This window comes from Sebastes fasciatus, chromosome 4, assembly GCF_043250625.1.
Source record: "Sebastes fasciatus isolate fSebFas1 chromosome 4, fSebFas1.pri, whole genome shotgun sequence".
Classification (NCBI taxonomy): Eukaryota; Metazoa; Chordata; class Actinopteri; order Perciformes; family Sebastidae; genus Sebastes; species Sebastes fasciatus.
The window spans coordinates 1,443,449-1,470,026 of record NC_133798.1 but is presented as its reverse complement, the minus strand read 5'-3'; the positions used below and the strand labels follow the sequence as shown (position 1 = coordinate 1,470,026).

Below are 26,578 nucleotides of genomic sequence, written 5' to 3'. Positions count from 1 at the left end.
ATATTTGTCCACTCCCATGTTGATAAGAGTATTAAATACTTGACAAATCTCTGTTTAAGCTACATTTAGAACAGATAAAAAATGTGCGTTTAATATACAATTAATCACAATAAACTAGAGACAATCATGTTATTAATTGCAATTAAATATTTTATTGACAGCCCTAATAAAAACCCAAACTACCAGCTAAAATAGGCTAAAAGTCTGTGCAGAGCCACAGAGTTGCTGATGCTTTTCTGCAGGCTAGGCTAGGTGAAAACATGACCCTCCTCTCTCCCTATCTGTGTTCATTTTTTTAAAATTAATCACGATTAAATATTAAAATCGATTGACAGCCCTAATAGTTTCATTTCTTAAAAAGTCTTAGTAGTTTCCTAAAAAAGCTGTGCTCTGTAGTTTTTTTATCAAACAAACAGGAGTAAATACAGTAGTGGATTTGTTGGGGACTATTTTCAGCGGCAGATTCATCTACATTTGATGCTCTAAGTGAGCATTTGAGGCAGCGGGACGGTGTAGTTTATTGAGTCAAAATAAACTACAGTGTGTGTGATGATGAATGTGTTTTTAACAACTAAAACAGCCACAAATTTTTGATCCATGTCGGTCATAACTGGACTTTTAATGCTATTAACAGTGTCTGTAGGCTACAGCACAACAAAGTGGGAAATAACAACTTACAAATATTGGTACTCTGTAAGCACCAAGAAAGTATTTTGTGAAATAAACAGTTTTATTTCTATATTTCACTGATAGTTAAACTATGTATTAAACATATTCTTATCCCTTAAGATACATTCATTATTTCTGTGGACTTATATTTGTAGTTGTATTTGAATGCCTTGCTGCTCTGGCATTTGGTCTTTGTGCACTCAAAAAATTGACAACATCAAAAGCCAGGTGGCCTTACCCCTAAAGGGATGAAATTCCAGGCCTGTTCGGCACCACTATCAGGCTCATCATGGCAAAAATACAAGAACATGAACAGAGAAGAAGGGGATACCAGAGAACAGAGAAGGTACATGAGTTGTTGGAGGAATCAGCAGTGTTTGTAGTCGTAGCCGAGAGATCAGCAGGATCATCTGTTTTGTAAATAGATTGTTGGATCTAATTGTGAATGTTTTCAGAATGTACTTGCACTTCTTCACAGCTCACACTCAAAGAGAGGGAACATGTGGAGGTGTGTTATTTATAGGTCATGGTTTTACTGGTCTGGGCCACTTGAGATCAGATTGGGCTGTTTGTGGATCATGAACTAAAGTGAGTCGGACACCCCTGCGTATATATTTAGATCTGATTTATAAAAAGGCATCATGAAAGATTTGTGCCTCTCTTTACTGCCAGCTCTGGACATAGAGGCAGAAGTAATAAAGCTATTCATGTGTCTGTGAAGGCCATAGCATGTGACTCACATCATGCTCATCCTCATCAAACTATTCAGGGAACCTTCATGACCTGTGTCCAAGACTTCCCCACCCGGTTAGTCCCTTTTTTCTTTCACATGTCACTTGTCTGTGTCTGTCTCTCTCAGATTTTTTGTGCTTTTAAGACAATAATATATTTTTTAGATTTTTAAGTTTATTTAAAAAATATTAATTGCAATTAATCACAAATTAATCACACATTTTTATATGTTCAAAATGCACCATAAAGGGAGATTAGTCAAGTATTTAAAGCTTCAGTAGGCAGAGACTTTTTGGCGTCAATGGGCAAAAATTCCATAATAACCTTTCAGCATATTGTAATTCCACCCTCTTGCAGTCCCGCACCTGAATCCAAAGGACAATGGTTGAGCGTAAAGGGAACGTAGTATGAGACAATCCAGTCTCATTCCCAACTCAACATACACAGACGCTCGATCAGGACCCTTTGGCATCCCGTAGGTTAAGCAACAGAGCTACTTGGTTAGGTTTAATAAAAGATTGTTCTTTGAGTTTAAAGCTTCAGTAGGCAGAATGTTTTTATCATCAGTGGGCAAAAATTCCATAATAACCTTTCAGCATATTGTAATTCCACCCTCTTGCAGTCCCGCACCTGAATCCAAAGGACAATGGTTGAGCGTAAAGGGAACGTAGTATGAGACAATCCAGTCTCATTCCCAACTCAACATACACAGACGCTCGATCAGGACCCTTTGGCATCCCGTAGGTTAAGCAACAGAGCTACTTGGTTAGGTTTAATAAAAGATTGTTCTTTGAGTTTAAAGCTTCAGTAGGCAGAATGTTTTTATCATCAGTGGGCAAAAATCCCATAATAACCTTTCAGCATTTTGTAATTCAAGTGTTCTGAGAGAAAACTAGACTTCTGCTCCTCCTCATGGCTCTGTTTTCAGGCTTTAGAACATCTAGCCCGTGACGGGAGACTTTGACCAATCACAGGTCATTTCATAGAGAGAGAGCGTTCCTATTGGCTGTGCTCCGGCTGGTGGGCGGTGCTTGGTATTTCCTCAACTGATCTCAACATGGCTGCCGGGCAGCAGGGGAATGAGTTTTGAAGTGGGGTGGGCCAGCTTTGGATGACGTAGGCTTATACAGCGTTATAGGCGTTATTATCACGTTGACTTTGACAGCACTAATATTTAGTGAAACGAGACATAACAGGTGTGGACAGAACTTCATACATCAGGTGACATGACAGGATTAACCCGACAGGACACACCATACAGCGGCAGCAGTATAAAGACACATACTGTAGTTAATAGTAATAGTAAATAGTAGTTAATGGAGTTGACAGCATGTGAAGGGCTCACTGTCAGCTGGGACTGTTTACTAGGGAGTGAGCCTGGGTTCACTAGAAGTGGGTTTTGGAAACAGATTGATCTCAAATGAACCCCTGCTGTGAGATGGGGGGTGGGTGGGCTAAGTAGCAGGCACATACTTCCAAACACACACACACACATACATACATTTTGGGGGGGGGGGATTATCTCTACAGCCAGACAGACAGAAGGACGAGAGGATCTGATGCTGTAAACTTTAGTCATCTTAATGCCTCATGCTTAATGTCCTTTAGTGACTGAACCTCCTCCTCCGTCTCTATTCACATGCTGCATTCCAAGACCAAATGTGTCATCAGTCGTCCGTCCGTGTTTGGAGATCACGGTGTATCTTTTGATTTCCTGAGTATTAATTACATGCTGCTCTCTTGTTCAAAGTTAATGGAAGGCAACCCTGGGATAAATTGGGTAAAGACATCCCATGAATAGTGAAAGCCAGACACCAACCGGAAGGTGAAATGTTGTTAATACTATACACTGAGTTATCACTGTAGTAGTTTCACTTATACAATTGAATGCTACACAATAAAGCACATGTTCAGTTTTAGCCACACTAGCACCAAGGCTCTATGGCATGGATGTATAAAGAGAAGTGGATACAGTGTCGGAGGCTCCCGTTCATTCCTATCAGAGTGTCTCAGTGGAGCATGAAGACAAAATGTCTGGACTGCCGAGTGATAAAGTACCCGGATCATCTGGGTACCTTCATGACGAACTAGTATGACATGGTTAGTACCGATGGATTCATCAGGTTTTCTAGTTTCATATGATACCAGTATTTAATACTGAGCTGCTACAACTTAAAAATCACAAGGCATGTTATTGCATTAAAGAACTTAGTGGTGTTAATTTGTGTCAATAGCGTTATTATTGTGTTAACTTTGACCGCCCTAATATCTATACAACCAATGTATTTATGATTAAATTGTGCACATTTTGTACTGTTTGGTGAGTGTATTCTTACTTTTAGACTCCACCACAAAAGTAGCAGTCCCGACCAGGGCCTTTTTGGTTGGTAAAAGGTCCCCGGAACTTATTTTAGACCCTGGTCCCTGCGGGCGAAACGCAAAGAGTTTCTCAAAAGGTTCTGGGTTCTGGAGGAAAGTACCTGCAGTGGAAACGTGGCTAGGAACATCCCTAGATGTCCTGCTGCTATCTCATCTTACAGTTTGACTTCGTTCATGGCTGAACAGATTCTCACTTAAAGGGACTGTTTGTAAGAATCAGAAATGTCTTGTTAACAGCGACACCTGTGGCCATTAAGTCAATGATAGTCAGCGTCCTGTTGCTCGCGCTTGTGCTCGCTCTACATAGACATGAACGAGCATCGCTCAACACAGTGAGGAGACACACGTCAGCTAAAAGCACAATATCACTCTATATTTCAGCTGCTTGGCAGTAATGTTAGCTGACCAGATGAAGGTCTCTCCATGAATCAATGCTGATCCTAGTGTTGGCTTTTCCTGCCTCAGCCTCCCGACCACGGCCGGAGGGAACGGGGGAGACGCCAGAGTTTTGGTCGGAGACGATAACGTTTCTCTCTGCGGAGCCCCGTCACTTCACAAGACACGGGAAACCTCTGTTGGTCTGGAGGAGCTGCAGCAGTTATTTCTGCACAAACGACCACTGATCCTTCACTAGATATTCTCCCACACAGTTAATTCAATGGCAGGTATTTGTACCGTCCACTCCTGTCAGCTGATTGACTCTTTGGTGAGCAGTTCATACTCCAGCAGAGCAGAGTTCCATCAAATAATATCAAATCAAATCAAATCAATTTATTTTTGTATAGCGTCAAATCACAACAGAAGTTATCTCAAGACGCTTTATATATAGAGCAGGTCTATGACCGTACACCATAGTTTAGAGACCCAACAGGATCCACCAAGCGCACTGTGGCCAGGAAAAACTCCCCGATTACTGGGAAGAAACCTGGAGCAGAACCGGGCGCAGGGCGGGCGGCCATCTGCCGAGACCGGCTGGGGGGATAGATAGATAGAGAGAGAGTGAGAGAGAGAGAGAGAGAGAGAGAGATAGAGAAGCAGCCACAATAGCAGTCTAGCAGCTGTAATAGCTAATACAAGTAGGACTGATAACACAAAACCAATAGTGGTGGATGGAAAGAGTGATAATACAACTATCGGAAAGCCAGCACTGTCCAGCATCTCTCCTCAGTACGTCCATGTGTATTGGTGTGGGACGTCCCTGCGATCGATGCCCGTGCGTTGGTTCCTGCAGCATCAGCATGCTTGCTGGGAGCTCTTGATGTCTTTGGCAGTGATTGAGAAGTGTTATTCTCCAGGCTGCCACATTGTCACTAGGTGTTGGAAATCCCTCGTTAGCATTGGTAGTCCCTCGTACAGACGTAGTTAATTAGGGATGGTAGCAGTTGGTGTCAAGCAGGCACCGACGCGGCAGCAGATGCAGCCACAATACCGGAGACCACCAAGATCCAGGTGAAACCCTGCTCCAAGTGTACCCATGCTCCAGGTATAACCTCGCTCCAGGTGTGACCCCGCTCCACGGTTAGCTGCGAGACAAGGAGGCACAAGGACTCCCGGGAAGGAATGAAGTTAGTAACAACATGGACATGGGACATGAGTATATACATAAGGAGAGGGGAGCTCAGTGTGTCATAGGAAGTTCCTTATGACAGTGTGTCATAGGAAGTCCCCCGGCAGTCTATGCCTATAGCAGCTTAAGTATAAGCGTTATCAAAGAGGAAAGTCTTTAGCCTACTCTTAAATGTAGAGACGGTGTCTGCCTCCCGGACTGAAACTGGGAGCTGGTTCCAGAAAAGAGGAGCTTGATAGCTGAAGGCTCTTGCTCCCATTCTACTTTTGGAGACTCTAGGAACCTCAAGTAACCCTGCATTCTGTGAGCGCAGTGCTCTAGTGGGGTAGTAGGGTACTATGAGCTCTTTAAGATATGATGGGGCCTGACCGTTTAGCGCTTTGTAGGTGAGGAGGACGATTTTAAAATCTATTCTGGATTTTACAGGCAGCCAGTGCAGAGAAGCTAAAACAGGCGTAATATGATCTCTTTTTCTAGTTTTAGTCAGTACACGTGCTGCAGAATTCTGGATCAACTGGAGAGTCTTAAGAGACTTATTAGAGCAGCCTGATAATAAGGAATTGCAGTAATCGAGTCTAGAGGTAACAAATGCATGGACTAATTTTTCTGCATCATTTTGACACAGGATGTGCCTGATCTTCGCAATGTTACGTAGATGAAAGAAGGCAGTCCGTGAGGTTTGTTTTATGTGAGAGTTAAAGGACATATCCTGGTCGAAGACAACTCCCAGGTTCCTTACGGTGGTGCTGGAGGCCAGGGCAATGCCATCTAAAGTAACTATATCATTAGATAATTTGTTTCGGAGGTGCTCAGGGCCTAGTACAATAACTTCAGTTTTGTCTGAGTTTAACATCAGGAAATTGCAGGTCATCCAGGTTTTTATGTCCTTAAGGCATGCTTGAAGTTTAGTTAACTGGTTTGTTTCGTCTGGCTTGATTGATAGATATAATTGGGTATCATCTGCATAACAATGAAAGTTTATGGAGTGTTTTCTAATAACATTGCCTAAGGGAAGCATATATAAGGTAAATAGAATTGGTCCAAGTACAGAACCCTGTGGAACTCCGTGACTAACTTTGGCGTGCATGGAGGACTCATCGTTGACATGTACAAACTGAGATCGATCTGATAAATAGGACTTAAACCAACTTAGTGCAGTTCCTTTAATGCCAATTAAATGTTCCAGTCTTTGTAATAGGATGTCATGGTCAATGGTGTCGAAAGCAGCACTGAGATCTAGCAAGACAAGTACAGAGACAAGTCCTTTGTCCGATGCCATTAGAAGGTCATTTGTAATTTTCACTAGTGCTGTCTCTGTGCTATGGTGCACTCTAAATCCTGACTGATAATCGTTGCACGTTCTGCGAGAAACCAATTGAATCTAATAAAGAGATAAACGCAGTACTGAGGCTATCATTATCAACGTCCACATGAATATTAAAATCACCTACTATAATGACTTTATCTGTTTTCAGGACTAAGCTTGATAGAAACTCTGAGAATTCAGATAGAAATTCAGAATATGGGCCTGGAGCGCGGTACACTATAACAAATAAAATTGGCTGTAGTGCTTTCCAGGTTGGGTGTGAAAGACTAAGAACAAGGCTTTCAAATGAGTTATAATTTAGTTTAGTTTTAGGGTTTATTAATAGGCTTGAGTCGAAGATGGCTGCAACTCCACCTCCTCGGCCGGTGTCTCGAGGAATGTGAGTATTAATATGACTCGGGGGAGTGGATTCGTTTAGGCTGACATATTCTTCCTGACACAGCCAGGTTTCGGTAAGACAAAATAAATCAATGTGATTATCTGATATTAAATCATTTACTAGTAGAGCTTTAGATGACAGAGATCTGATATTTAAGAGTCCACATTTAATTCTCCTGTTTTGTTGCTTTATTGCAGTGCTAGTGTTAGATTTTATTAGATTATTATGTTTAACTCCTCTTCTGTTTACTTTTGATTTAATTAATTTAGGTGGGGCAGACACAGTCTCAGTTAGGTTTGGGGTTAAGCTATGGGTGGGTAACTGCTCTAATGGAAGCGCAGAGAGGTGTGTAAGACTACAGCTCTGCGTCCTGGAATGACCCCTGGTTTGTCATGGATTTGTTCCACCAACAATCTTGGTCAGATTTCTGGATAAGAGAGCCGCACCATCCAAAGTAGGATGAATGCCGTCTCTCCTAATCAGACCAGGAGTCCCCCAGAAAGGGTTCCAATTGTCAATGAAGCCCACATCGTTTGCTGGACACCACCACGACAGCCAGCTGTGGAATGACTTCATGTGGCTATACATGTCGTCACTGGTCAAATTGGGGAGGGGACCAGAGAAAACTACGGAGTCCGACATTGTTTTTGCATATGCACACACCGTTTGGACATTAACTTTAGTGACCTCCGATCGACGTAACCGGGTGTCATTACCGCCGACGTGAATAACAATCTTACTGTATTTACGTTTATCCTTAGCCAGCAGTTTCAAAACGGATTCAATGTCGCCCGCTCTGGCCCCCGGGATGCAATTAACTATGGCAGCTGACTTCGGTCAGGCTTCCTCCACTATATACCTCAAAGTTCAGGTTCACCAGCTGTCTTAGATTCTTCCCCTGTTTCTGTGAATCTACTGATTTCATAGAAATAAAATTTGATCCAACATTATGCTGGTTATTGTGTGTGTGTGTATGTGTGTGTGTGTGTGTGTTTAGGTGCAAGTGTCGTGCATTACAGCCCACAGTACGGTTCATAAACATACCGAACGGAAGTCTGTTTGTGAGTACGTCACGGCTGAAAGATCTCATTGTTAGAACATGCAAAGTGACAAAGGTTCTCTCACTGTAGACAGGGTGTAAATACACCACGCAGACTCATGTCTGACAGGCATCTGTCTGTCTGCCTGTGTGTTGGACTAAGCTTTTGTCTGCCTCTATCAGACTGTGTGTGTGTGTTCTGAGAGGAAGGATTGTTTTCTCCTGTGAGTGTGTGAGGAGGACTTGTAAGGCTCCTCTGTTTTCCTCTGACTTCCTGTTTCCTGTCCATGAACGGGCCAACCACATCAGTGCATGTAGAGGAGCTGGGTGGGGGGGTGACCCCGGCTGGTCTTTATGACATGATGTCTCTAATTAGAATGAGTCAGACTCACTGCTGACTTCATGTACATGACATGCTGCCTCTCACCCTGCACTGACTGCAAGTCTTCAAGCAGGACTAAAGAATGACTCGGCTTCTTTAGCTCACACTTATGCAATGACTTGACATCTCTCAGTAATCACTCCAGGACCACTAGACCATTTCTAACTAAAGTCATACTAAATCATACACTTCTAGGGACTTTTACTCTGGAAAATCTCTAAATGAATCCAGTAAGAATGTTTGATTTTCAGCATGTATGTAGTCAGAGATGTCCTGAAGTCAAATATATCAGGATCATTGTCAGGAATTATTTATTACATATTTTCCAGCAACCACAAAATCAAAGAATAAAGACATTTCCCTCACAGATTAGTGGTATTTTCTGTTTAAGTTATAAGGGACATGTAATGTTTTATACTTCTGGTGAATTTAATCCATCAATCTTATTTCCATAGATGTATTTTGTAGATACAGTTCCCTTTGTTAACACCTTATTTTGAAAAGTGGACGTAGTCCCACGTGTCTACTTCCTCTAACTTCTCCAAGGTGGTCTCTAGCTCTCCCATCAGCTCCGTTCTCTTTATCCATCCATGGTCAGCTCCATCGGGGCCGTTTCAATGCAGAGAACATAAATGTCAGTATTTGGGTGCTCTACAGTTGTAGCGTCGGCCCATTTGACCACGGAGACGAGAGCGACGGCCGGCTCCACCGCCACGTTACCGCCATACCATAACGTTTCCTGTCCGTGACAGAGTTAGCATGCAGCTTTAGCTCTGCTCTGGCTAGCTCTGCTTTTCCTGTCAATGTGTGAAACCCAAAGTGTTTCCATCCTTTACTGGATGTGTGTAGTGTTTACCACGCTGGATTTAACATGGGAGGGTGCAGGTCGTATCCACGAAGACCCTCCAACGTTTTAGACTTTATAGTTTCGGCTCGCTGAGGTTTGTTTTGGTTGACGGATACGGAACGGATATGACGTCACGTAACTCAGACTACCACAATAAAAGCGGTAACTTCCTTCTACCTCCACATAGACTCAGATGAAGCAAATATATCGATTCTGTCATTAAAACATCTATTTCAAAATTGCGAGACATAGGTGAATCGATCCCCAAGTGAATAATCATGGTCAATGATGATCAGTTTGTGGAGGTACACCGATAAAGAGGGTGGTACTCAAAAGGACAGAGGGGGTCGTATCCTGTACAGATTGTAAAGCCCTCTGAGGCAAATTTGTGATTTGTGATTTTGGGCTATACAAATAAAATTGACTTGACTTGATAAAAACAAACGCTCTGTGCGGAGAAATTTCAGAGAGCAGAGCTGCTGATTCTAAGAACAGACAGGATGGCCATCTGACACATGATGCCTCATAAAGACCATGAATAAAACACCATAAAGTAAGTAGTAATCAGCCCGTAGCCTACTAGTCTGTATGTTTAAAAATGGGCTGTAATATTAATGGGACTGTTTGTAACTTCTTACAGGTATAAATCTACCGGGTAATTTTTTTAATTCCACACAAGTTTCAGGTGTGTCAGCTGTTTACTCTGAACATTAATGCACCTTGCAGACAAATAATACAAACTGTGACTCCAGTCTGCTGCGTCTGTTTGATAAATACAGTCAGTTCCTCGTGCGTATCCCTGCATATCAACCTGCACAGAGATCTAGACAGCCAGAATATATGAAACACCTGTCATGTGGTGTGTAGGAACTTTAAGTCAGTATTTTGTCTTCGCATAACAAGAGCAGAGCACACCTTAAAAGGTTTGGCTACACTGACATCAGTAAAGAAGTAGATATTGCTAAATAGCCCCACATTAACGACATCTAACCTGTATTACAGGCTTTCTGTGATGTTTCAATGGAAAGAGGAGTGTCTGTATGAAACTCTGTCCACCTCCTTTCATCAGAGTACATGTCAAATGTTGCTGCTGCAGATTATGGATGTATAAAGAGAAGTGGATACAGCGTCGGAGGCGGGGCCCCGTTCATTCCTATCAGAGTGTCTCAGTGGAGCATGAAGATAAAATGGCTCGAGTGCCGAGTGATAAAGTACCCGGTGATCTTCCTCATCCATCGGGCCATAGAGCAGGAGCAGTAGAGTTTCCTTTAACTCCTCCTCCTCCTCCCAGCCCTCGCTCCTTTAACTCCTCCTCCCATCCCTTGCTCCTTTAACTCCTCCTCCCATCCCTCGCTCCTTTAACTCCTCCTCCCAGCCCTCGCTCCTTTAACTCCTCCTCCCGGCCCTCGCTCCTTTAACTCCTCCTCCCCGGCCCTCGCTCCTTTAACTCCTCCTCCCGGTCCTCGCTCCTTTAACTCCTCCTCCCATCCCTCGCTCCTTTAACTCCTCCTCTCAATCCTCGCTCCTTTAACTCCTCCTCCCGGTCCTCGCTCCTTTAACTCCTCTCGGCCCTCGCTCCTTTAACTCCTCCTCCCGGTCCTCGCTCATTTAACTCCTCCTCCCAGCCCTCGCTCCTTTAACTCCTCCTCCCATCCCTCGCTCCAGCCTCGGTCTGGGTCTCATTCACATGAACGGATTAAGGAAATAACTCTGGATTTAGCTATTAGTGCATTTTCCTACTTTTAGGACCTAATGATTTAAATAAGGACTATTAGAGTGTTCATACTGGGGAGTTGATTCACCTCAAAATAAATGACCCTCTGAGTTACAGACGTCTCTTTCCCAATGTAAGTCTATGGGCAAAAGTCTTTTTGGGCCAAATGGCATCACGTGATGGACACAGAAGGTGTAGTATCGTCGTTTGGCCACTACGAACATTAGGATCAACGACCGGCGCTCTTCCTGGAGGCTTGCTGCAGATGCAGAGTCTCTTGTTTATTTGTACGGTGGCCCTGAGAGCTCAACACTGCAACTTAACATGCAAATAGATAAATAAAAAGTTACTGAAGCAAACATCTTCCTAAATTGTGCATTTAGAAAACAAAACCAAAAACAGAAACACTATGTAAGTTTACATTAATTTTAATATTCTGATTGCATCATTCAGATATTGTGTACCATTATTTATATTAGTAAGCAATTAATCAATTTCCTTCGTGTTCTGTGCAACTTGCATTCGTTTTTTTCTCTCTTTGTTTTTTACCTCCGCCAAGGCCGAAGGCCTAGGAAGGAGGTTATGTTTTCATCGGCGTTGGTTTGTTGGTTTGTTGGTTTGTTGGTTTGTCCGTTAGCAGGATTACTCCAAAAGTCTGTGATGGATTAGAATGAAATTTTTTGGAGGGATGGGGTGTGGCACAATGAACAATCCATTCGGTTTTGGTGGGGATTGGGATCATGATCCGGATTCAGGAATATTTTTAAGGATTCTGATCAGCCTGAGCATTAAGACCACAGGGTATAACACATGCACAGTGTAACTGATGACGCGTTGATGACGCATGACCCCGCCTTCTTCCTCCTTCTTCTGAGAGCAGAGAGATACGTGTGTGGATGTGTGTGCGGGGGCTGCTGGCCGTCCGCGGTGAGAAAGAACAAAGCGGTAGATGACGGGATGACAGACAAAGTAGTGAAACATTTTACAGGCATAAGAAGGCTGCTGAATGAGAGAGGCATCTGCCGATACGTTACACGGAAACACACCGTGTTAATAATAAGCCGACCACCTCACGGTACCGCCAGCTGTGAGCTGTGATCTGTTTTTAAAGTCAGGCACCTTGGCGGAAGTCTGCGCTCTCCGAGTGCCATTCTAGTTCTAAATGCTGCTCATGTGTTGTCATCTATGGAGGTCGGAACCTGCCAAGATATATAATAAAACAATGAATAAATAAATTACTTGATTAATAAATAAATGTCATTTAATGTAGCACAAATAATATTAAAAATAAATGTAGCTATTAATTAATTGATAGAATGTGACACAAATTGATATTTATGTTTTATTTTCCTTCTTTATTTATTTATCTTTGTATTAATTCCCTTATTTATTTACTCTTCTGTTTAATTTTCCTTTTATTTATGTATTGAATTTGATTAATTTTTAAATTCATTTATTTTGTATTTATTTATTTTTGCATTAATTCAATTAATTAAAATGAATATAAATAAATACATACATAAATAAAAGGGAGTAAATAAATAAGGGAATTAATACAAAGATAGACAGAAATATCAATTTATGTGACATTTTATCAATTAATTAATAGCTACATTTATTTTTAATAAATAATAATAATTTAATGACATTTATTTAGCTATCAAGTCATTTATTTATTAATTAATTAATTTTTTATTTTGGCAGGTTACGTCCCCCATAGTCAACTTGAAAGTGAAGGTGAAGGTAGCTTTTGTTTTGTCTACCTGCCTGTGTTTGCAAGTTGCAGTGTATTGACCCTTAAGGGCCACTGTAGAATTGTCCATTTTGTGTGTCTTGTGTTAAAAAGTGAACTCATTAATAGAATTACTTGTATTGTGTTGGAAGTCTATATAGTATTTCCTTCCTTCTGGTTTGTTTTCTTGCTCCTGCTTTGGAGAGCATTCATTCTTGTTTTTCACATATTGCCTCCTGTGGAATGAATGCTCACATCTCACCTCTTTTTCTTCTAGAGTCCAGCACCATGAAACTGAATCCCCAACAAGCTCCACTCTATGTAAGTATCCTCATTACACAGCATCATTATAAGCCATATTTTCACACTCAAATGCTGCAACATGTTCTGCTATATAACTATCTACTGCTGCACGGTAATAACAAGTATCATGACACATTCTAAGGTTCCTGTCGCAAGTTATTTATCTAAAAGCAATAGTTTAAGTCTGTGAACCACTGCTAGTGGCTAGGGTTAGCCTTCTATGTTAGCACTGCAATGCATATCTGCATCATTTCTCTGTGTGAGGAAATGAAAGGACCTGTTAGCATTTAGAAAGGTGTGTAGTATTTGAATGGTTTATACTTTTCTTGTTGAAATCAAAGGGAGGACTATGATTATGTATTTCAGTATTCCCTTTCTATTTTAACGACTGAACTGTACAGAACATGAATACATTGAAGGACTACAGAGAGTCAAAGTCCCGCCCCTTCTGGTGGACCCCATGGGACCTTATTCGGATAAATAAATGTACGGTAGTCAAAGGCAAGAGACAAATATGTTTTGATCCCATTTGAATTACGCCATGAATCACACAGTTGATGTTTGTCAATTTAAAAGATCATTTTACAAGTAAAAAAAGTCACACTCTCATCTCGCACAATATACGTCAACAACACTAGCTAGCTAGCTATCTTAGCTATGTTCCACGTACAAATGTAATCTTCTCAACGAGCTAAGCGAGGGAGAAAGAGAGCAGCGATGGAGGAGCGAGCTATAGCGTGAATGAAGGGAGGGAGCGGCGTTAATGCAAAGAAAGCAGTGAATCAGAGAAATATAACGTAATTTTCATTCACTGTTCATCGATGGCGTTCCCTAGTGGCACACAGCAGAGGAGAGAGAGAGGACCCCGGGGAAACTCACAGTGATATAACAAACCCATTCTCATCCGTCAAATATGGCCGCTTTTTATCTGACAGAGCTACAGATTTGTTGGACAGGTGCCTCGGTATCAGAGGCCAAGGGGTGTGACAAAGTGGCGATATTTGACGACCTAAACGGGTTGCACACTCTGCGCGCTGTTATTGGCTGGGGGTTACAATCCCATGTGGTGCCAAAAAGTCCAGAAACATCCCGAATACAGCAAAATTAGAGAAAATCCAGGCAGAGGGCAGGGTCTTTGTAGATACAGACACCACCACACACTTCTAGTGGGGCGTAAGTGATGATTGAGAGGGATTACTTTTTATGGTCTATACATTGTTTTTGGGAAATTCTACCTTTAATATAGCGATATGAATAGAGCAGAAATGTCTACCTGAGCAGAGAATGAAGTCACTCTCCCTCTGTGTGCTCTGTAATCCAAGCTTCTCTGTGCTTTGTTGACATAGCCGGGCCGGCTGTTGTGCCGTTTGTGCCTTTTAGTGCATGTTAATGCATGTGAGCGTGGCCCCACTGGCCAATCTGCACTGCGCTCATACAACAGTTACAGCTGATAACGCCATCCTGACCCACGGCGCCGTTGGACTTTGGTTCAGCCAGAAATATCTCAACAACTATTAGATGGATTTGGTTCAGACATTTATTTTTCGGTCAGGATGAATTTGAATAACTTATAAGTAGCGCCATCATCAGGTCAACATTTGAATGTGTCCAGTACTTTGGTTTATTACCAAATACCTGCAGAACTAATGACATTCCCATCAGCTTTAGCTGTGCTTTTTGTTTACTGCTAATTAGCAAATGTTAGCATGCTAACACGCTAAACTAAGATGGTGAACATTATACCTGCTAAACATCAGCATGTTGTCACTGTGAGCATGCTGATGTTTGCATTTAGCGCACGGCTTGTAATTTGGCATTGTGAACAAGGTATAAACTCCACCAAGTGAAAGAGTGCATGTGGTGAATGCTAACTGTGCCAACGTGTGTGAGGACAAATGGATGAGGTCATCTGTGATACTGGGAACTCTTCTCTCTTTCTGCTTTTCCCATCAGTGCAGGTCTTCAGATATACATCCGTGTAAGACTGTCTCATGTCCTCGAGTGTTGTACTTTGTGTTGCTCTCTTTTTGTCTCTCTCTCTCTGGGAGTGTGTGTGTGCGTGCACAAGCATACTCAGATGAGAAAGTGATAACATCATATCTGTGGTTCGGTTAAACCATTCATTAAAAGATATGTTTTGGTGTTCTGTCCTGCTGACCACACAGACCCACATCAGGGTTCTGTACTCTGGCCACGATAATGAGCAGAGCTGTTGTTGCATTCTGTTCTGACATTATCCAAAGTACTATCATTGGTAGTGTCCGTACTGTAATTCTCTCCAAAATTTGAAAAAGAAAAGTTCAAGTTCAGGTTCAAGTTCAAGACCTTTATTTGTCCCCGAGGGGCAGTTGGTTTTGCCGTTGTAGCAACAACAACATCTCATCGCAATAAGACAATATACACACACATCCCCACATACTAAATCCCTAAAAAAGATGAAACCTTGAAGTACAAAAAATGATAAAAGAAAATCAAACAAGCGCACACCACCACCGCTACTGCTGCCGGTCGCTGTGTGCGCATGCGCCCCAAATGCCCTGTAGTCTGACAGAAAGGGAGGAATTAGCCCTTATTCTGGGGAAAAGAAAGAATGTGTGACGTTGGCTGCTAAATATGTCACTTCCTGCCACAACAAAAGAGACAACCAGTTGACCAGTCAGACACAGACAGATAGACATCTATAAATGTACTCATACTTACCACCATCTCCTTTCTATGTTGTTATTTATAGATTATCTCTACTATTAACATCTCCTTATGTTATTATCAGTAGATTAACTCTTGCATTATTTTTGTTTGTCTTGCATTGTTAAAGTTAAGTCACAATGACATTGTGCGTGTGTGTGTGTGTGTGTGTGTGTGTGTGTTTGTGTGTTTGTGTGTGTGTACAGTATATAGTATACTGGAAAAACAAAGTTCGGAAACTTGTGTTAGGTGGATTATTTCTCTGTTGTTACAATGCTAATGGTCATTGTATTTTACATGGTTGGAAAGCCTGTTTATTTACCTTCACAATGATGTCCAACTTGTAAGGATCAGGCATTTGTGGGATGAGCAGCACAGCTGATTATGTGGGGAGCGCCCAAGAAAAATTTGCCAAAATGCTCCGTCAATGGTAAACAGTGTATTCTCCTGTTGGTGTTGACTCTTGTTTTGAGTTGTTTGGTGGATTGGATGATTGAACTCTCTATCAGTAACAAGGAACAAACAAGACATATTGGCAATTTTACACTTTATTCATTTAGTACACCGTCAGGAGCCTCAGTAGCGGTGGAAGATCCATACGCAGCCACAACAGCCTGGCACCTCCTCCTCATGCTGGTCACCAACCTGGTCACACGTTGCTGTGGGATGGCGTTCCATTCCTCAACCAGGATTCGTTGCAGGTCAGCCAACGAGGTTGTGTTGGTCACTCTAACACATACAGCACGCCCAAGCTGATCCTACAAGTGTTGAATTGGGTTGATGTCTGGACTCTTGGCAGGCCATTCCATTCTCTCTACTCCCACATTGTGGAGGTAGTCTGTGATAACCCTGGCTCTGTGGGGGCGAGCGTTGTTTCTTGGAGGATGAAGTTAGGTCCCAGATTGTGGAGATATGGGATCGCCACTGGCTGCAGAATCTCATCCCGATATCTCCCTGCATTGAGATGGCCTTCAATGATGACAAGCCTTGTTTTGCCAGTGAGGGAGATGCCGACCCACACCATGACACTGCCCCCACCAAAAGCTGTTACTCCATCGGTGCAGCGTGCGTGCGTGCGTGCGTGCGTGCGTGCGTGTGTGCGTGCGTGATCTGAAACATTCTTGTGTGCTATTGTTAGCCTGTGTGGGTGTGGCTGTTAACAGGCTTTTAACTGCATGTTCAGCAGAAGTGTGTGTGTGTATGCTGTGTCATGTTTCACAGCATACATACAACACATACTGTATACACTCCAAAGGCTCTACTCTGTGTCTTTCAAGCCTTAACCATTCCTACATACATACCTGCCGTCTCTAGCTAACCAGGTCTTATACTTTATACCGCTCATTAGTTCAACTTCTTAACTGTCATATGTATGATTACAGAGAAGCAGCCATTGTAGCTGCCTGATGACTTGTGGTCCATCACAACTGTGTCCACATTCATTAGCAAACTAAAAACTTTCCTGTTGTTCCTGTTGTTCCTGTTGTTCCTGTTGTTCCTATTCCTTCTGTGTGTGTGTGTGTTTTTATTGCTGTGTGATTGGCTGTATGCTTGTGTATACTACTGTATTCTTATATCTGTTGTTTATGCTGATATGTTCTTATGTTTATGTCTTTATTTATATATTTTGCCTTTACATGTAAAGCACTTTGAGTTTACATGTAATGAAACGTGCTATATACATAAAATTGCCATTGCCATACACGGGTGTCACGATTCTCCAAATCCACGATTCGATTGAGTTTTCGATTTAAACATGTCATTATTGGATTATGGATTATGGAGTCTTGATTCATAAAGGTCAACAGATCATTGGTTTTATACCCTGACAACTGTCATTTACACTTTCAAATTCGTCTTTAAAAACAGAACTGAACTCCCTTATTATTTAGAAGTGTTTCAAAACACTCATCACTCACTCATCTTCAACCTCTTATCCGGGGTTGGGTCGCGGAGGCAACAGCTCCAGCAGGGGACCCCAAACTTCCCTTTCCCAGGCCACTTTAACCAGCTCTGACTGGGGGATCCCGAGGCGTTCCCAGGCCAGCGTGGAGATATAATCTCTCCACCTAGTCCTGGGTCTTCTCTGTGGCCTCCTCCCAGCTGGTCGTGCCTGGAACACCTCACTAGGGAGGCGCCCAGGGGGCATCCTTACTAGATGCCCGAACCACGTCAGCTGGCTCCTTTCAACCCAAAGGAGTAGTGGCTCTACTCCGAATCCGTCACGGATGACTGAGCTTCTCACCCTATCACTAAGGGAGATGCCAGCCACCTTCCTGAGGAAACCCATTTCGGCCGCTTGTACCCGCGATCTAGTTTTTTTGGTCAAAATTGCCAAAATTTAGCGCAAGTTTGAAATATTTAACCCCCTTCATGGCAAACTAGTGTGACATGGTTGGTACCGATGGATTCATTGGGTTTAGCTCTGCAACTGAAATTAGTGGCGTTAGAACAAATTTGCAGTAAGGCGTTATTATCACGTTATTATCACAATAACTATGCACAACACGTACTCCAGTAGTAATTACTGTATGCTTATGTACTTAATGATTGTCAGTTCTCCATTGATTGATTGTCCCGGGGTGCTCCCGGGCCAGCCCACATAAAGGCCAGTCGATGTTGCATGGCACTGGAACACTTTCAGTGTCATTGGCTACGTGATGCAGCCGCTTCGTGTGTCACTTGCACTTGTTTATACTGTAGCACCTTTTACATCGTGCAGATGGCGTACACTATTGTTTGTGGATTAGTTATTTTTCTGTTTTCAGGGTTATACAGTATGTGTATAGGAGACTAAATACATTTTCACTGTGTTGTTAATGTGGTCAAATGTGTCTCTGAGCACATGGCCAACCTGGTCTCACGGGAAGATGTATTAATACCACAACATTACATGGACATGGATGTCATGAGCCCTCATGTTAGCGCTTTCACGTGTCATTTGTACGACGCGCAAATGTCTGCAGTGGTTTAGGCAAGAAAACCACTATGGGAAACACGTCACAGACGTCCACGAAAACAAACTTCACACGGGTCTCCTATGGCAAGCTGTTTTAACATTTAATAGCTAAGCTTGTTTATCCTGAATTAACATTAGAGAAATGTACAACTACATTGTGACTAGTCCAAACGACAGTTAGAGATATCTGTAGTTCAGTTCTGACTATCCTAAATAACAGTTCCAGATCTCTCAAACCTCATTATGACTCAGAGTTGTTGTCATGACGTTGCTCATCAAGGCTTCCCATTGGATATCGGCCCATCACAGCATCTGAACAGTGTCAGCAGAAGCTTTTGCTGACTTGGATAGTTCGGTAAAGTGTGAAAGATATTGACAGATTCAAACTTCCTGGATCAATAACTCATCAGAGAAACATCGTTAAAACACCAACGAGGGCTCTTTCTAACCGTAGTGAGGTAGACAACGAGCTACAAGCTCATCTTAATCACAACCAGCCTTTAGTCCTCCGAGCTGGACACCTAACATCGCTCTCTATGTGCAGCCGGCTGTGAGACGAGTGGTTCAGGGACCGCTGTGGATCAGATGGATAGAAACTGCTGTATGTAGATGTATGATATGTATGATATGTATGATATGTATGATATGTAACGATAGTAGGAAGTGAATTAGTGAGACTAAGGTGTGTGATTAAAGTTGTATTCACTGCCTCTATGTGTGTGTGTGTGTGTGTGTGTGTGTGCCCTCTCAGGGAGAGTGTGTGTTGACTGTTCAGCTCGACGATGATGATGATGCGTGTCGTGCTGAGGGAGAAGAGGAAGAGGAGGAGGTGGAGTTTTATCTTTTATTCTCAGGATCCACCCAAAGACATCTGACCAGCACACTGCGAGTCAGCCACGTCACACTGCAGGCTGTGTGTCCAGGTACAACACGCACACGCACACACACACACACACACACACACACACACACAAATGACTTGTCTCTACTTTATGGATTTGTGCGTGCTTTTTATTTCTCAAAGTTCTAAACTAATACAGTCTTTTTGTTCTTTTTGACATTTTCTGAAATGAAAGAATAACAAAGAGAGATGAATGAATGGATGATGGAGGGGTCAATTGATGGATGGAGGGGTGGATGGATGGATGGATGGATGGATGGATGGATGGATGGATGGATGAAGGGATGAATGGATGGATGATGGAGGTATGAATGGAGTGTTAAATTGAGGGGTGAATGGCTGGATTAATGGATGGATGAAGGGATGAATGATGGATGGATGGATGAAGGGATGGATGGATGGATGGATGATGGATGGATGGATGAAGGGATGGATGGATGGATGGATGAAGGCATGAATGAATGGATGGACGGATGAAGGGATGAAGGGATGAATGGATGGACAATGTAAACTGGCACATGCTGTGGTCAAGATTCTAAGATTGAATCATTTATTATCATTTCAATGAAACATTAATAGTAATTAGTGTTGGTGTGCTGGTGGCAGCGGGCAGTGGGCTCCTTCAGGTCCTTCGGGTCCTTCAGGTCCTCCTGGTCCTCCAGGTCTTCCGGGTCCCACAGATCCTACTGGTCCTTCAGGTCCTCCGTGTCCTTCAGGTCCTCCGGGTCTTTCAGGTCCTCCGTGTCCTTCAGGTCCTCCGGGTCTTTCAGGTCCTCCGTGTCTTTCAGGTCCTCCGGGTCCTTCAGGTCCTCCTGGTCCTCCAGGTCTTCCGGGTCCCACAGATCCTACTGGTCCTTCAGGTCCTCCGTGTCCTTCAGGTCCTCCGGGTCTTTCAGGTCCTCCGTGTCTTTCAGGTCCTCCGTGTCTTTCAGGTCCTCCGGGTCCTTCAGGTCCTCCTGGTCCTCCAGGTCCTCCTGGTCCTCCAGGTCCTTCAGGTCCTCCGGGTCTTTCAGGTCCTCCGTGTCTTTCAGGTCCTCCGGGTCCTTCAGGTCCTCCTGGTCCTCCAGGTCTTCCGGGTCCCACAGATCCTACTGGTCCTTCAGGTCCTCCGTGTCCTTCAGGTCCTCCGGGTCTTTCAGGTCCTCCGTGTCCTTCAGGTCCTCCGGGTCCTTCAGGTCCTCCGGGTCTTTCAGTTCCTCCGGGTCCTTCAGGTCCTCCTGGTCCTCCAGGTCCTCCTGGTCCTCCAGGTCCTTCAGGTCCGAGGAGTGTATAGAAGTCTCTGAGAAAATGAGCCTACTTCTCACTTGATTGTAAACTTGATTGTAAACATGAGTTTATGGTCTCAATCTTTAGTTTCAAACCTTCTCAATACAGCATGATGTTCATTCAGCGTTTGGCTGTAGCTCCACCCCCTCGTTTCACTTCTGGTTGCAAAAAAACAAGATGGCAGAGGCCAAAATGATGAATTTGAGGCTTCAAAACGTCAGTCCACAAACTGACGGGTGACGTCACGGTGACTACGTCCACTTCTTATATACAGTCTGAGGCTATGGGTAGACAAAAGCAATACAACAAATACACATCAACAATACAATACACATCAGCATAGACATATCAAAAACTACTCTAGAAAGAGAAATGGAAATATTATGACAGAATAATTAGAACACGAGTGTCTGGGGCATTAAGAAACCTGCTAGACAGTTTAAGTTGAGTTCATCTCCACAAGATCAGATCAATGACATGAACTCTTCAGTGGATATCACGCCTTACTACCCACTGATCCTCACCAGGCCTCTACAACAACATCATATCTGTTAGTCATAGTCTGAACAGGACTTTATAATGAGCTGGGATTTCACTTGACACCTCACCCAGTATTACTGGTAGGTGTGCTCATGTGTGACCACACCCAGCTGAGTTGCAGCATTGCACAACAGTACGGGGCGTGGCAGAGCATGTAGAAACCTCCAATTCAATTCAATTCAATTTTTTTTATATAGCGTCAAATCAAAACAGAAGTTATCTCAAGATATATAGAGCAGGTCTTAGACCGTACACCATAGTTTAGAGACCCAACAGTATCCACCAAGCGCGCTGTGGCCAGGAAAAACTCCCCGATTACTGGGAAGAAACCTGGAGCAGAACCGGGCCCTGGGTAGGCGGCCATCTGCCGAGACCGGTCGGAGGGAGGGAGAGGGAGAGGGAGAGGGAGAGGGAGAGGGAGAGGGAGAGGGAGGGGGAGGGGGAGGGAGAGAGAGAGAGAGACACACACAATAATAGTAACAAAACCAATAGTAGTGGATGTAAAAGAGTGATAATACAACTATCGGAATTGATATCATTGGGTCGTCCTCAGACGGGCTGTCAAGCGGAGCTTCCATCTATCTCAGTCCACCACACATCTGGCTAGCTCGCCAACACTGTCCAGCATCTCTCCTCAGTACGTCCATGTATGTTGGTGTGGGACGTCCCTGTGATCGATGCCCGTGCGTTGGTTCCCACAGCATCAGCATGCTTGCTGGGAGTTCTTGATGTCTTTGGCAGTGAGCGAGAAGTGGTATTCTCCAGGCTGCCACTTTGTCACTAAGTGTTGGTAGTCCCTCGTTAGCCTTGGTAGTCCCTCGTACAGACGGAATTAATTAATGATGGTAGCAGTTGGTGTCAAGCAGGCAGCAGACGCGGCAGCAGATGCAGCCACAATACCGGAGACATCCAGATCCAGGTGTAACCCCGCTCCAGATATAACCCCGCTCCAAGTGTAACCCCGCTCCACGGTTACCTGCGAGAATGAAGTTAGTAACAATGAATGGGACATGAATATATATAGAAGGAGAGAGGAGCTCAGTGTGTCATAGGAAGTCCACCGGCAGTCTAGGCCTATAGCAGCTTAACTAGGGGCTGGTCAAAGACAGCCCTAACTATAAGCGTTATCAAAGAGGAAAGTCTTTAACCTACTCTTACATGTAGAGACGGTGTCTGCCTCATGGACTGAAACTGGGAGCTGGTTCCACAGAAGAGGAGCTTGATAGCTGAAGGCTCTGGCTCCCATTCTACTTTTGGAGACTCTAGGAACCTCAAGTAACCCTGCTGCATTCTGGGAGCGCAGTGCTCTATTGGGGTATAGGGTACTATGAGCTCTTTAAGATATGATGGGGCCTGACCGTTTAGCGCTTTGTAGGTGAGGAGGACGATTTTAAATTCTATTCTTGATTTTACAGGCAGCCAGTGTAGAGAAGCTAATACAGGAGTAATATGATCTCTTTTTCTAGTTCTAGTCAGTACACGTGCTGCAGCATTCTGGATCAACTGGAGAGTCTTAAGAGACTTATTGGAGCAGCCTGATAATAAGGATTTGCAGTAATCGAGTCTAGAGGTAACAAATGCATGGACTCATTTTTCTGCATCATTTTGAGACAGGATGTGTCTGATCTTTGCAATGTTACGTAGATGAAAGAAGGCAGTCCTTGAGGTTTGTTTTATGTGAGAGTTAAAGGACATATCCTGATCAAAGATAACTCCCAGGTTCCTTACGGTGGTGCTGGAGGCCAGGGCAATGCCATCTAGAGTAACTATATCATTAGATAATTTGTTTCGGAGGCGTTCAGGGCCAAGTACAATAACTTCAGTTTTGTCTGAGTTTAACATCAGGAAATTGCAGGTCATCCAGGTTTTTATGTCCTTAAGGCATGCTCGAAGTTTAGTTAACTGGTTTGTTTCGTCTGGCTTGATCGATAGATATAATTGGGTATCATCTGCATAACAATGAAAGTTTATGGAGTGTTTTCTAATAACATTGCCTAAGGGAAGCATATATAAGGTGAATGGAATCGATCCAAGTACAGAACCCTGTGGAACTCCATGACTAACTTTGGCGTGCATGGAGGACTCATCGTTAACATGTACAAACTGAGATCAGTCTGATAAATAGGACTTAAACCAATTTAGTGCAGTTCCTTTAATGCCAATTAAATGTTAATTTCTCTGTAATAAGATGTGATGGTCAATGGTGTCGAAAGCAGCACTAAGATCTAACAAGACAAGTACAGAGACAAGTCCTTTGTCCGATGCCATTAGAAGGTAATTTGTAATTTTCACTCCAGATGGCAGTGTGAGCAGGATTATGAGCCTGGGAGGTGTTACTCCTACACCAACCCTCAGCAGATTACAGGATTGGTTTCTCAGATCATAATGAAATATTACTGCTGCTAAAATACATACCATCCTTTAGAAAAATCTTCAGGTTTGAATACAGACTCTGAGGGTGTGTTTTCAGCTCTCTGACTGGGAGATGTTTCTCCAGAGAAGCGAGGGTGATCTGCTCCATCGGCTCATACAAGTCATTCTAACTAAACAGATCACACTCTGCCCTCAGTACATCGACTGCCACAAACGTATTTGTGATATGTTAAACACAAACATAATCTGCGACAAACTACGTTCCATCGAAACTAGGGCTGTCAAAGTTAGCGCGATAATAACGTGTTTTAACATAATTTCTTTAAAGCATTAAGGCAACTTGCAATTGTCAGGTTGTACCGGCTCAGTTTTAAAGCTAGAGTGAAAATACTGGTATCATATGAAACTATAAAACCTGATGAATCCATCGGTACCAACTATGTCATACTAGCTTGTCATGGAGGTTAAATAACGCTCCAAATTTGGCTAAATTTTGGCGAGGAAAAACTGTCATGTCCATTTTCAAAGGGGTCCGTTGACCTCTGACCTCCATATCAGTGAATGTAAATGGGTTCTATGGGTACCCACAAGTCTCCCCTTTACAGAAATGTCCTCTTTATTATAATCACATGGGTTCCCGTCGGGGGGGAAGCATCACCCTATCGGGGATTCTTTCACAACAATGACCAGCTCGCTGTACATTATCCCTTACATAATAATGGTCCAAAATGAAGTAAAATTGCATAGATTTTAGTCAGAAACCTGCAACTGTTCTTGCAGAAGGACCCCCAAACCCAATATATCCTGGTACCTTTTACTCACTGTAGAAACTCAGAATGTGTCTCTGTATAATATGTGCGAACATCTGCTCCTAAAAGCTGAATGATACCCAACTATAGGCTACAAATACCACAGGAAATATTATAAAACATATTATAATAATATGACAATAAAATACAGATACAGTATAACATGCTTAAAGAAATAATGAATAAATAGGAATAAGTCATAAGAGATTGCTGATGAAGGCCGACACACCCAACAACATGTGAATAAGAAGAGTACTGGCACTTATTGTTTTCCACTTCAAGCAGTTCTAGTAGTTGTGTTTACACTGTCCACTTGGAGGACACATTCCACATATAAGCAGTAGATGGCTACGCTGCCACTCGTAGGGTAGTGGCCGACCACCAGTTCTGGGACCGTCAAAACAAATTGGCGGTAGGCGGACATCCGCACAGAGAGTACGTGTACACCCTCTGATGACGCAGTTTACGTAACGTGGACACGGAAAGTATAACTTTGGCTGAAGAGGCTAGGGAGTGCATTATGTCAATGAGTGTCCTCACAATGATAGTACCGGTGTTTGTGTGCGTGTCAAAGGTCAAAGGTCAACTTTATTATCCTACAAGGGGAAATTCATGTGGTCATATACGCATCTCATAAAAACAACATATAAAAAAACTCACACACTTCCAGTATCCTGCGCACAGCGCAGTCCCATGCACACTCCCCCCCCTCCAGCACACACACACACACACACACACACACACACACACACACACACACACACACACACACACACACACACACACACACACTAGCAGAACAATACCGCCGGTACAAAAAAATACACCCTCCACAATATAAAATATAAACTCTATACAAAGTGCAATCCGACAGTCTTGCATGCGTGCGTGCGTGTGTGCGTGGCAGAATAACACACATCTATCCCTCAGCCTTGGGACACACCAGGAATGTCAGGAGCGCGTGGCGGCTGCGTAGCGTCGCGGCTGCGTGGCGTGGCGGCTGTGTGGCGTGGCGGCTGCGTGGCGTGGAGTGGTGGCTGCGTAGCGTGGTGGCTGCGTGATACACGCGTCGGGCGTTCACACCAGCTGCATTTCAGCTGCATGTCTGCTGCGTTTCTGCTGCTGCTGTCAGCCCTTTCTTTCTACATAGATTTTGCCTTTTAATGGCCATTTCATTTCATTATAAATATTATTTATATTTATTTTAGACAGAGAAAGGTTAAGAAACGTGTGGTAATTTGTAAATAATAGTAATAATCCCAATTAAAACTCCATACTATATTCATTCATGGAGCTCTCCAAGTCACTGCATGTTCTAGAACACTGTCCGGCACATATTTCAGAATAAAAGCCTTGTGTTAACAAATGACGGAATTCTGTCCAGAGAAAAAACGCTTTAGGGCTTTTATTTCTAAATGAAAGCAGGAAGTGTTGATTTAAAAATAAGTCTTTACTTTTTTTCATCTCCGTAACATATTCTACAGATAGACCTCGAAACTGAAGTAATCTTGCTGATATGATGTTAATATACAGTCAATAGATCACCTTCACTGTCTGTAACATATTCTACAGATGTCTAGACATTGAAACTGTAGTAATGTAGCTGATATGATGTTAATATACAGTCAATAGATCACTTTCACTGTCTGTTGTTGCTGTGAGACGTGCGCGGCACCCGTCAAAAATAGGCGAGACCTCTATTTTCTAGAAGAGACGCAGTTGAGATGGGCATTTAGGCTGCTCTAACCTGTTAACAGGGAGGCCCAAATAAAAAACAACAGGTAACGCAGCCGCCACGCGCTGCTGACGTTCCCGGTGTGTCCGCCCTGTGACAGTCTTTAAGACTTCACTTGTGTTTATTCATCTGTGTAGATGGACAAAAAGTTGTTTTATTAAGCTACTTTTCCTATTTATGGGATGTTTTACCATACAGATAAAACCAGTGATAATTTCCTTGTGTGTGTGTGTGTGTGTG

The 26,578-nt window shown here is 43.2% G+C and overlaps 2 protein-coding genes across 14 annotated transcripts in view; both read left to right on the top strand.

The window, feature by feature from the left end:
* The window catches only part of LOC141766908 (uncharacterized), a 155,341-nt gene that overhangs the window by 19,746 nt on the left and 109,017 nt on the right, over positions 1–26,578 (top strand). For all 13 annotated transcript variants that reach the window (XM_074634091.1, XM_074634090.1, XM_074634088.1 and 10 more), the window contains exons 2-3: positions 13,045–13,088; positions 19,466–19,637. In XM_074634091.1, coding sequence (XP_074490192.1) covers positions 13,056–13,088; positions 19,466–19,637 — 205 coding nt within the window. In that variant the 5' untranslated portion in view covers positions 13,045–13,055. The remainder of the gene's footprint in view (positions 1–13,044; positions 13,089–19,465; positions 19,638–26,578) is intronic.
* On the top strand, positions 20,105–26,575 carry LOC141767129 (uncharacterized). The gene is made up of 2 exons (XM_074634364.1): positions 20,105–20,121; positions 20,222–26,575. The coding sequence occupies exons 1-2, from the start codon at positions 20,105–20,107 to the stop codon at positions 20,886–20,888; spliced, it is 684 nt and encodes a 227-aa protein (XP_074490465.1). The 3' UTR covers positions 20,889–26,575.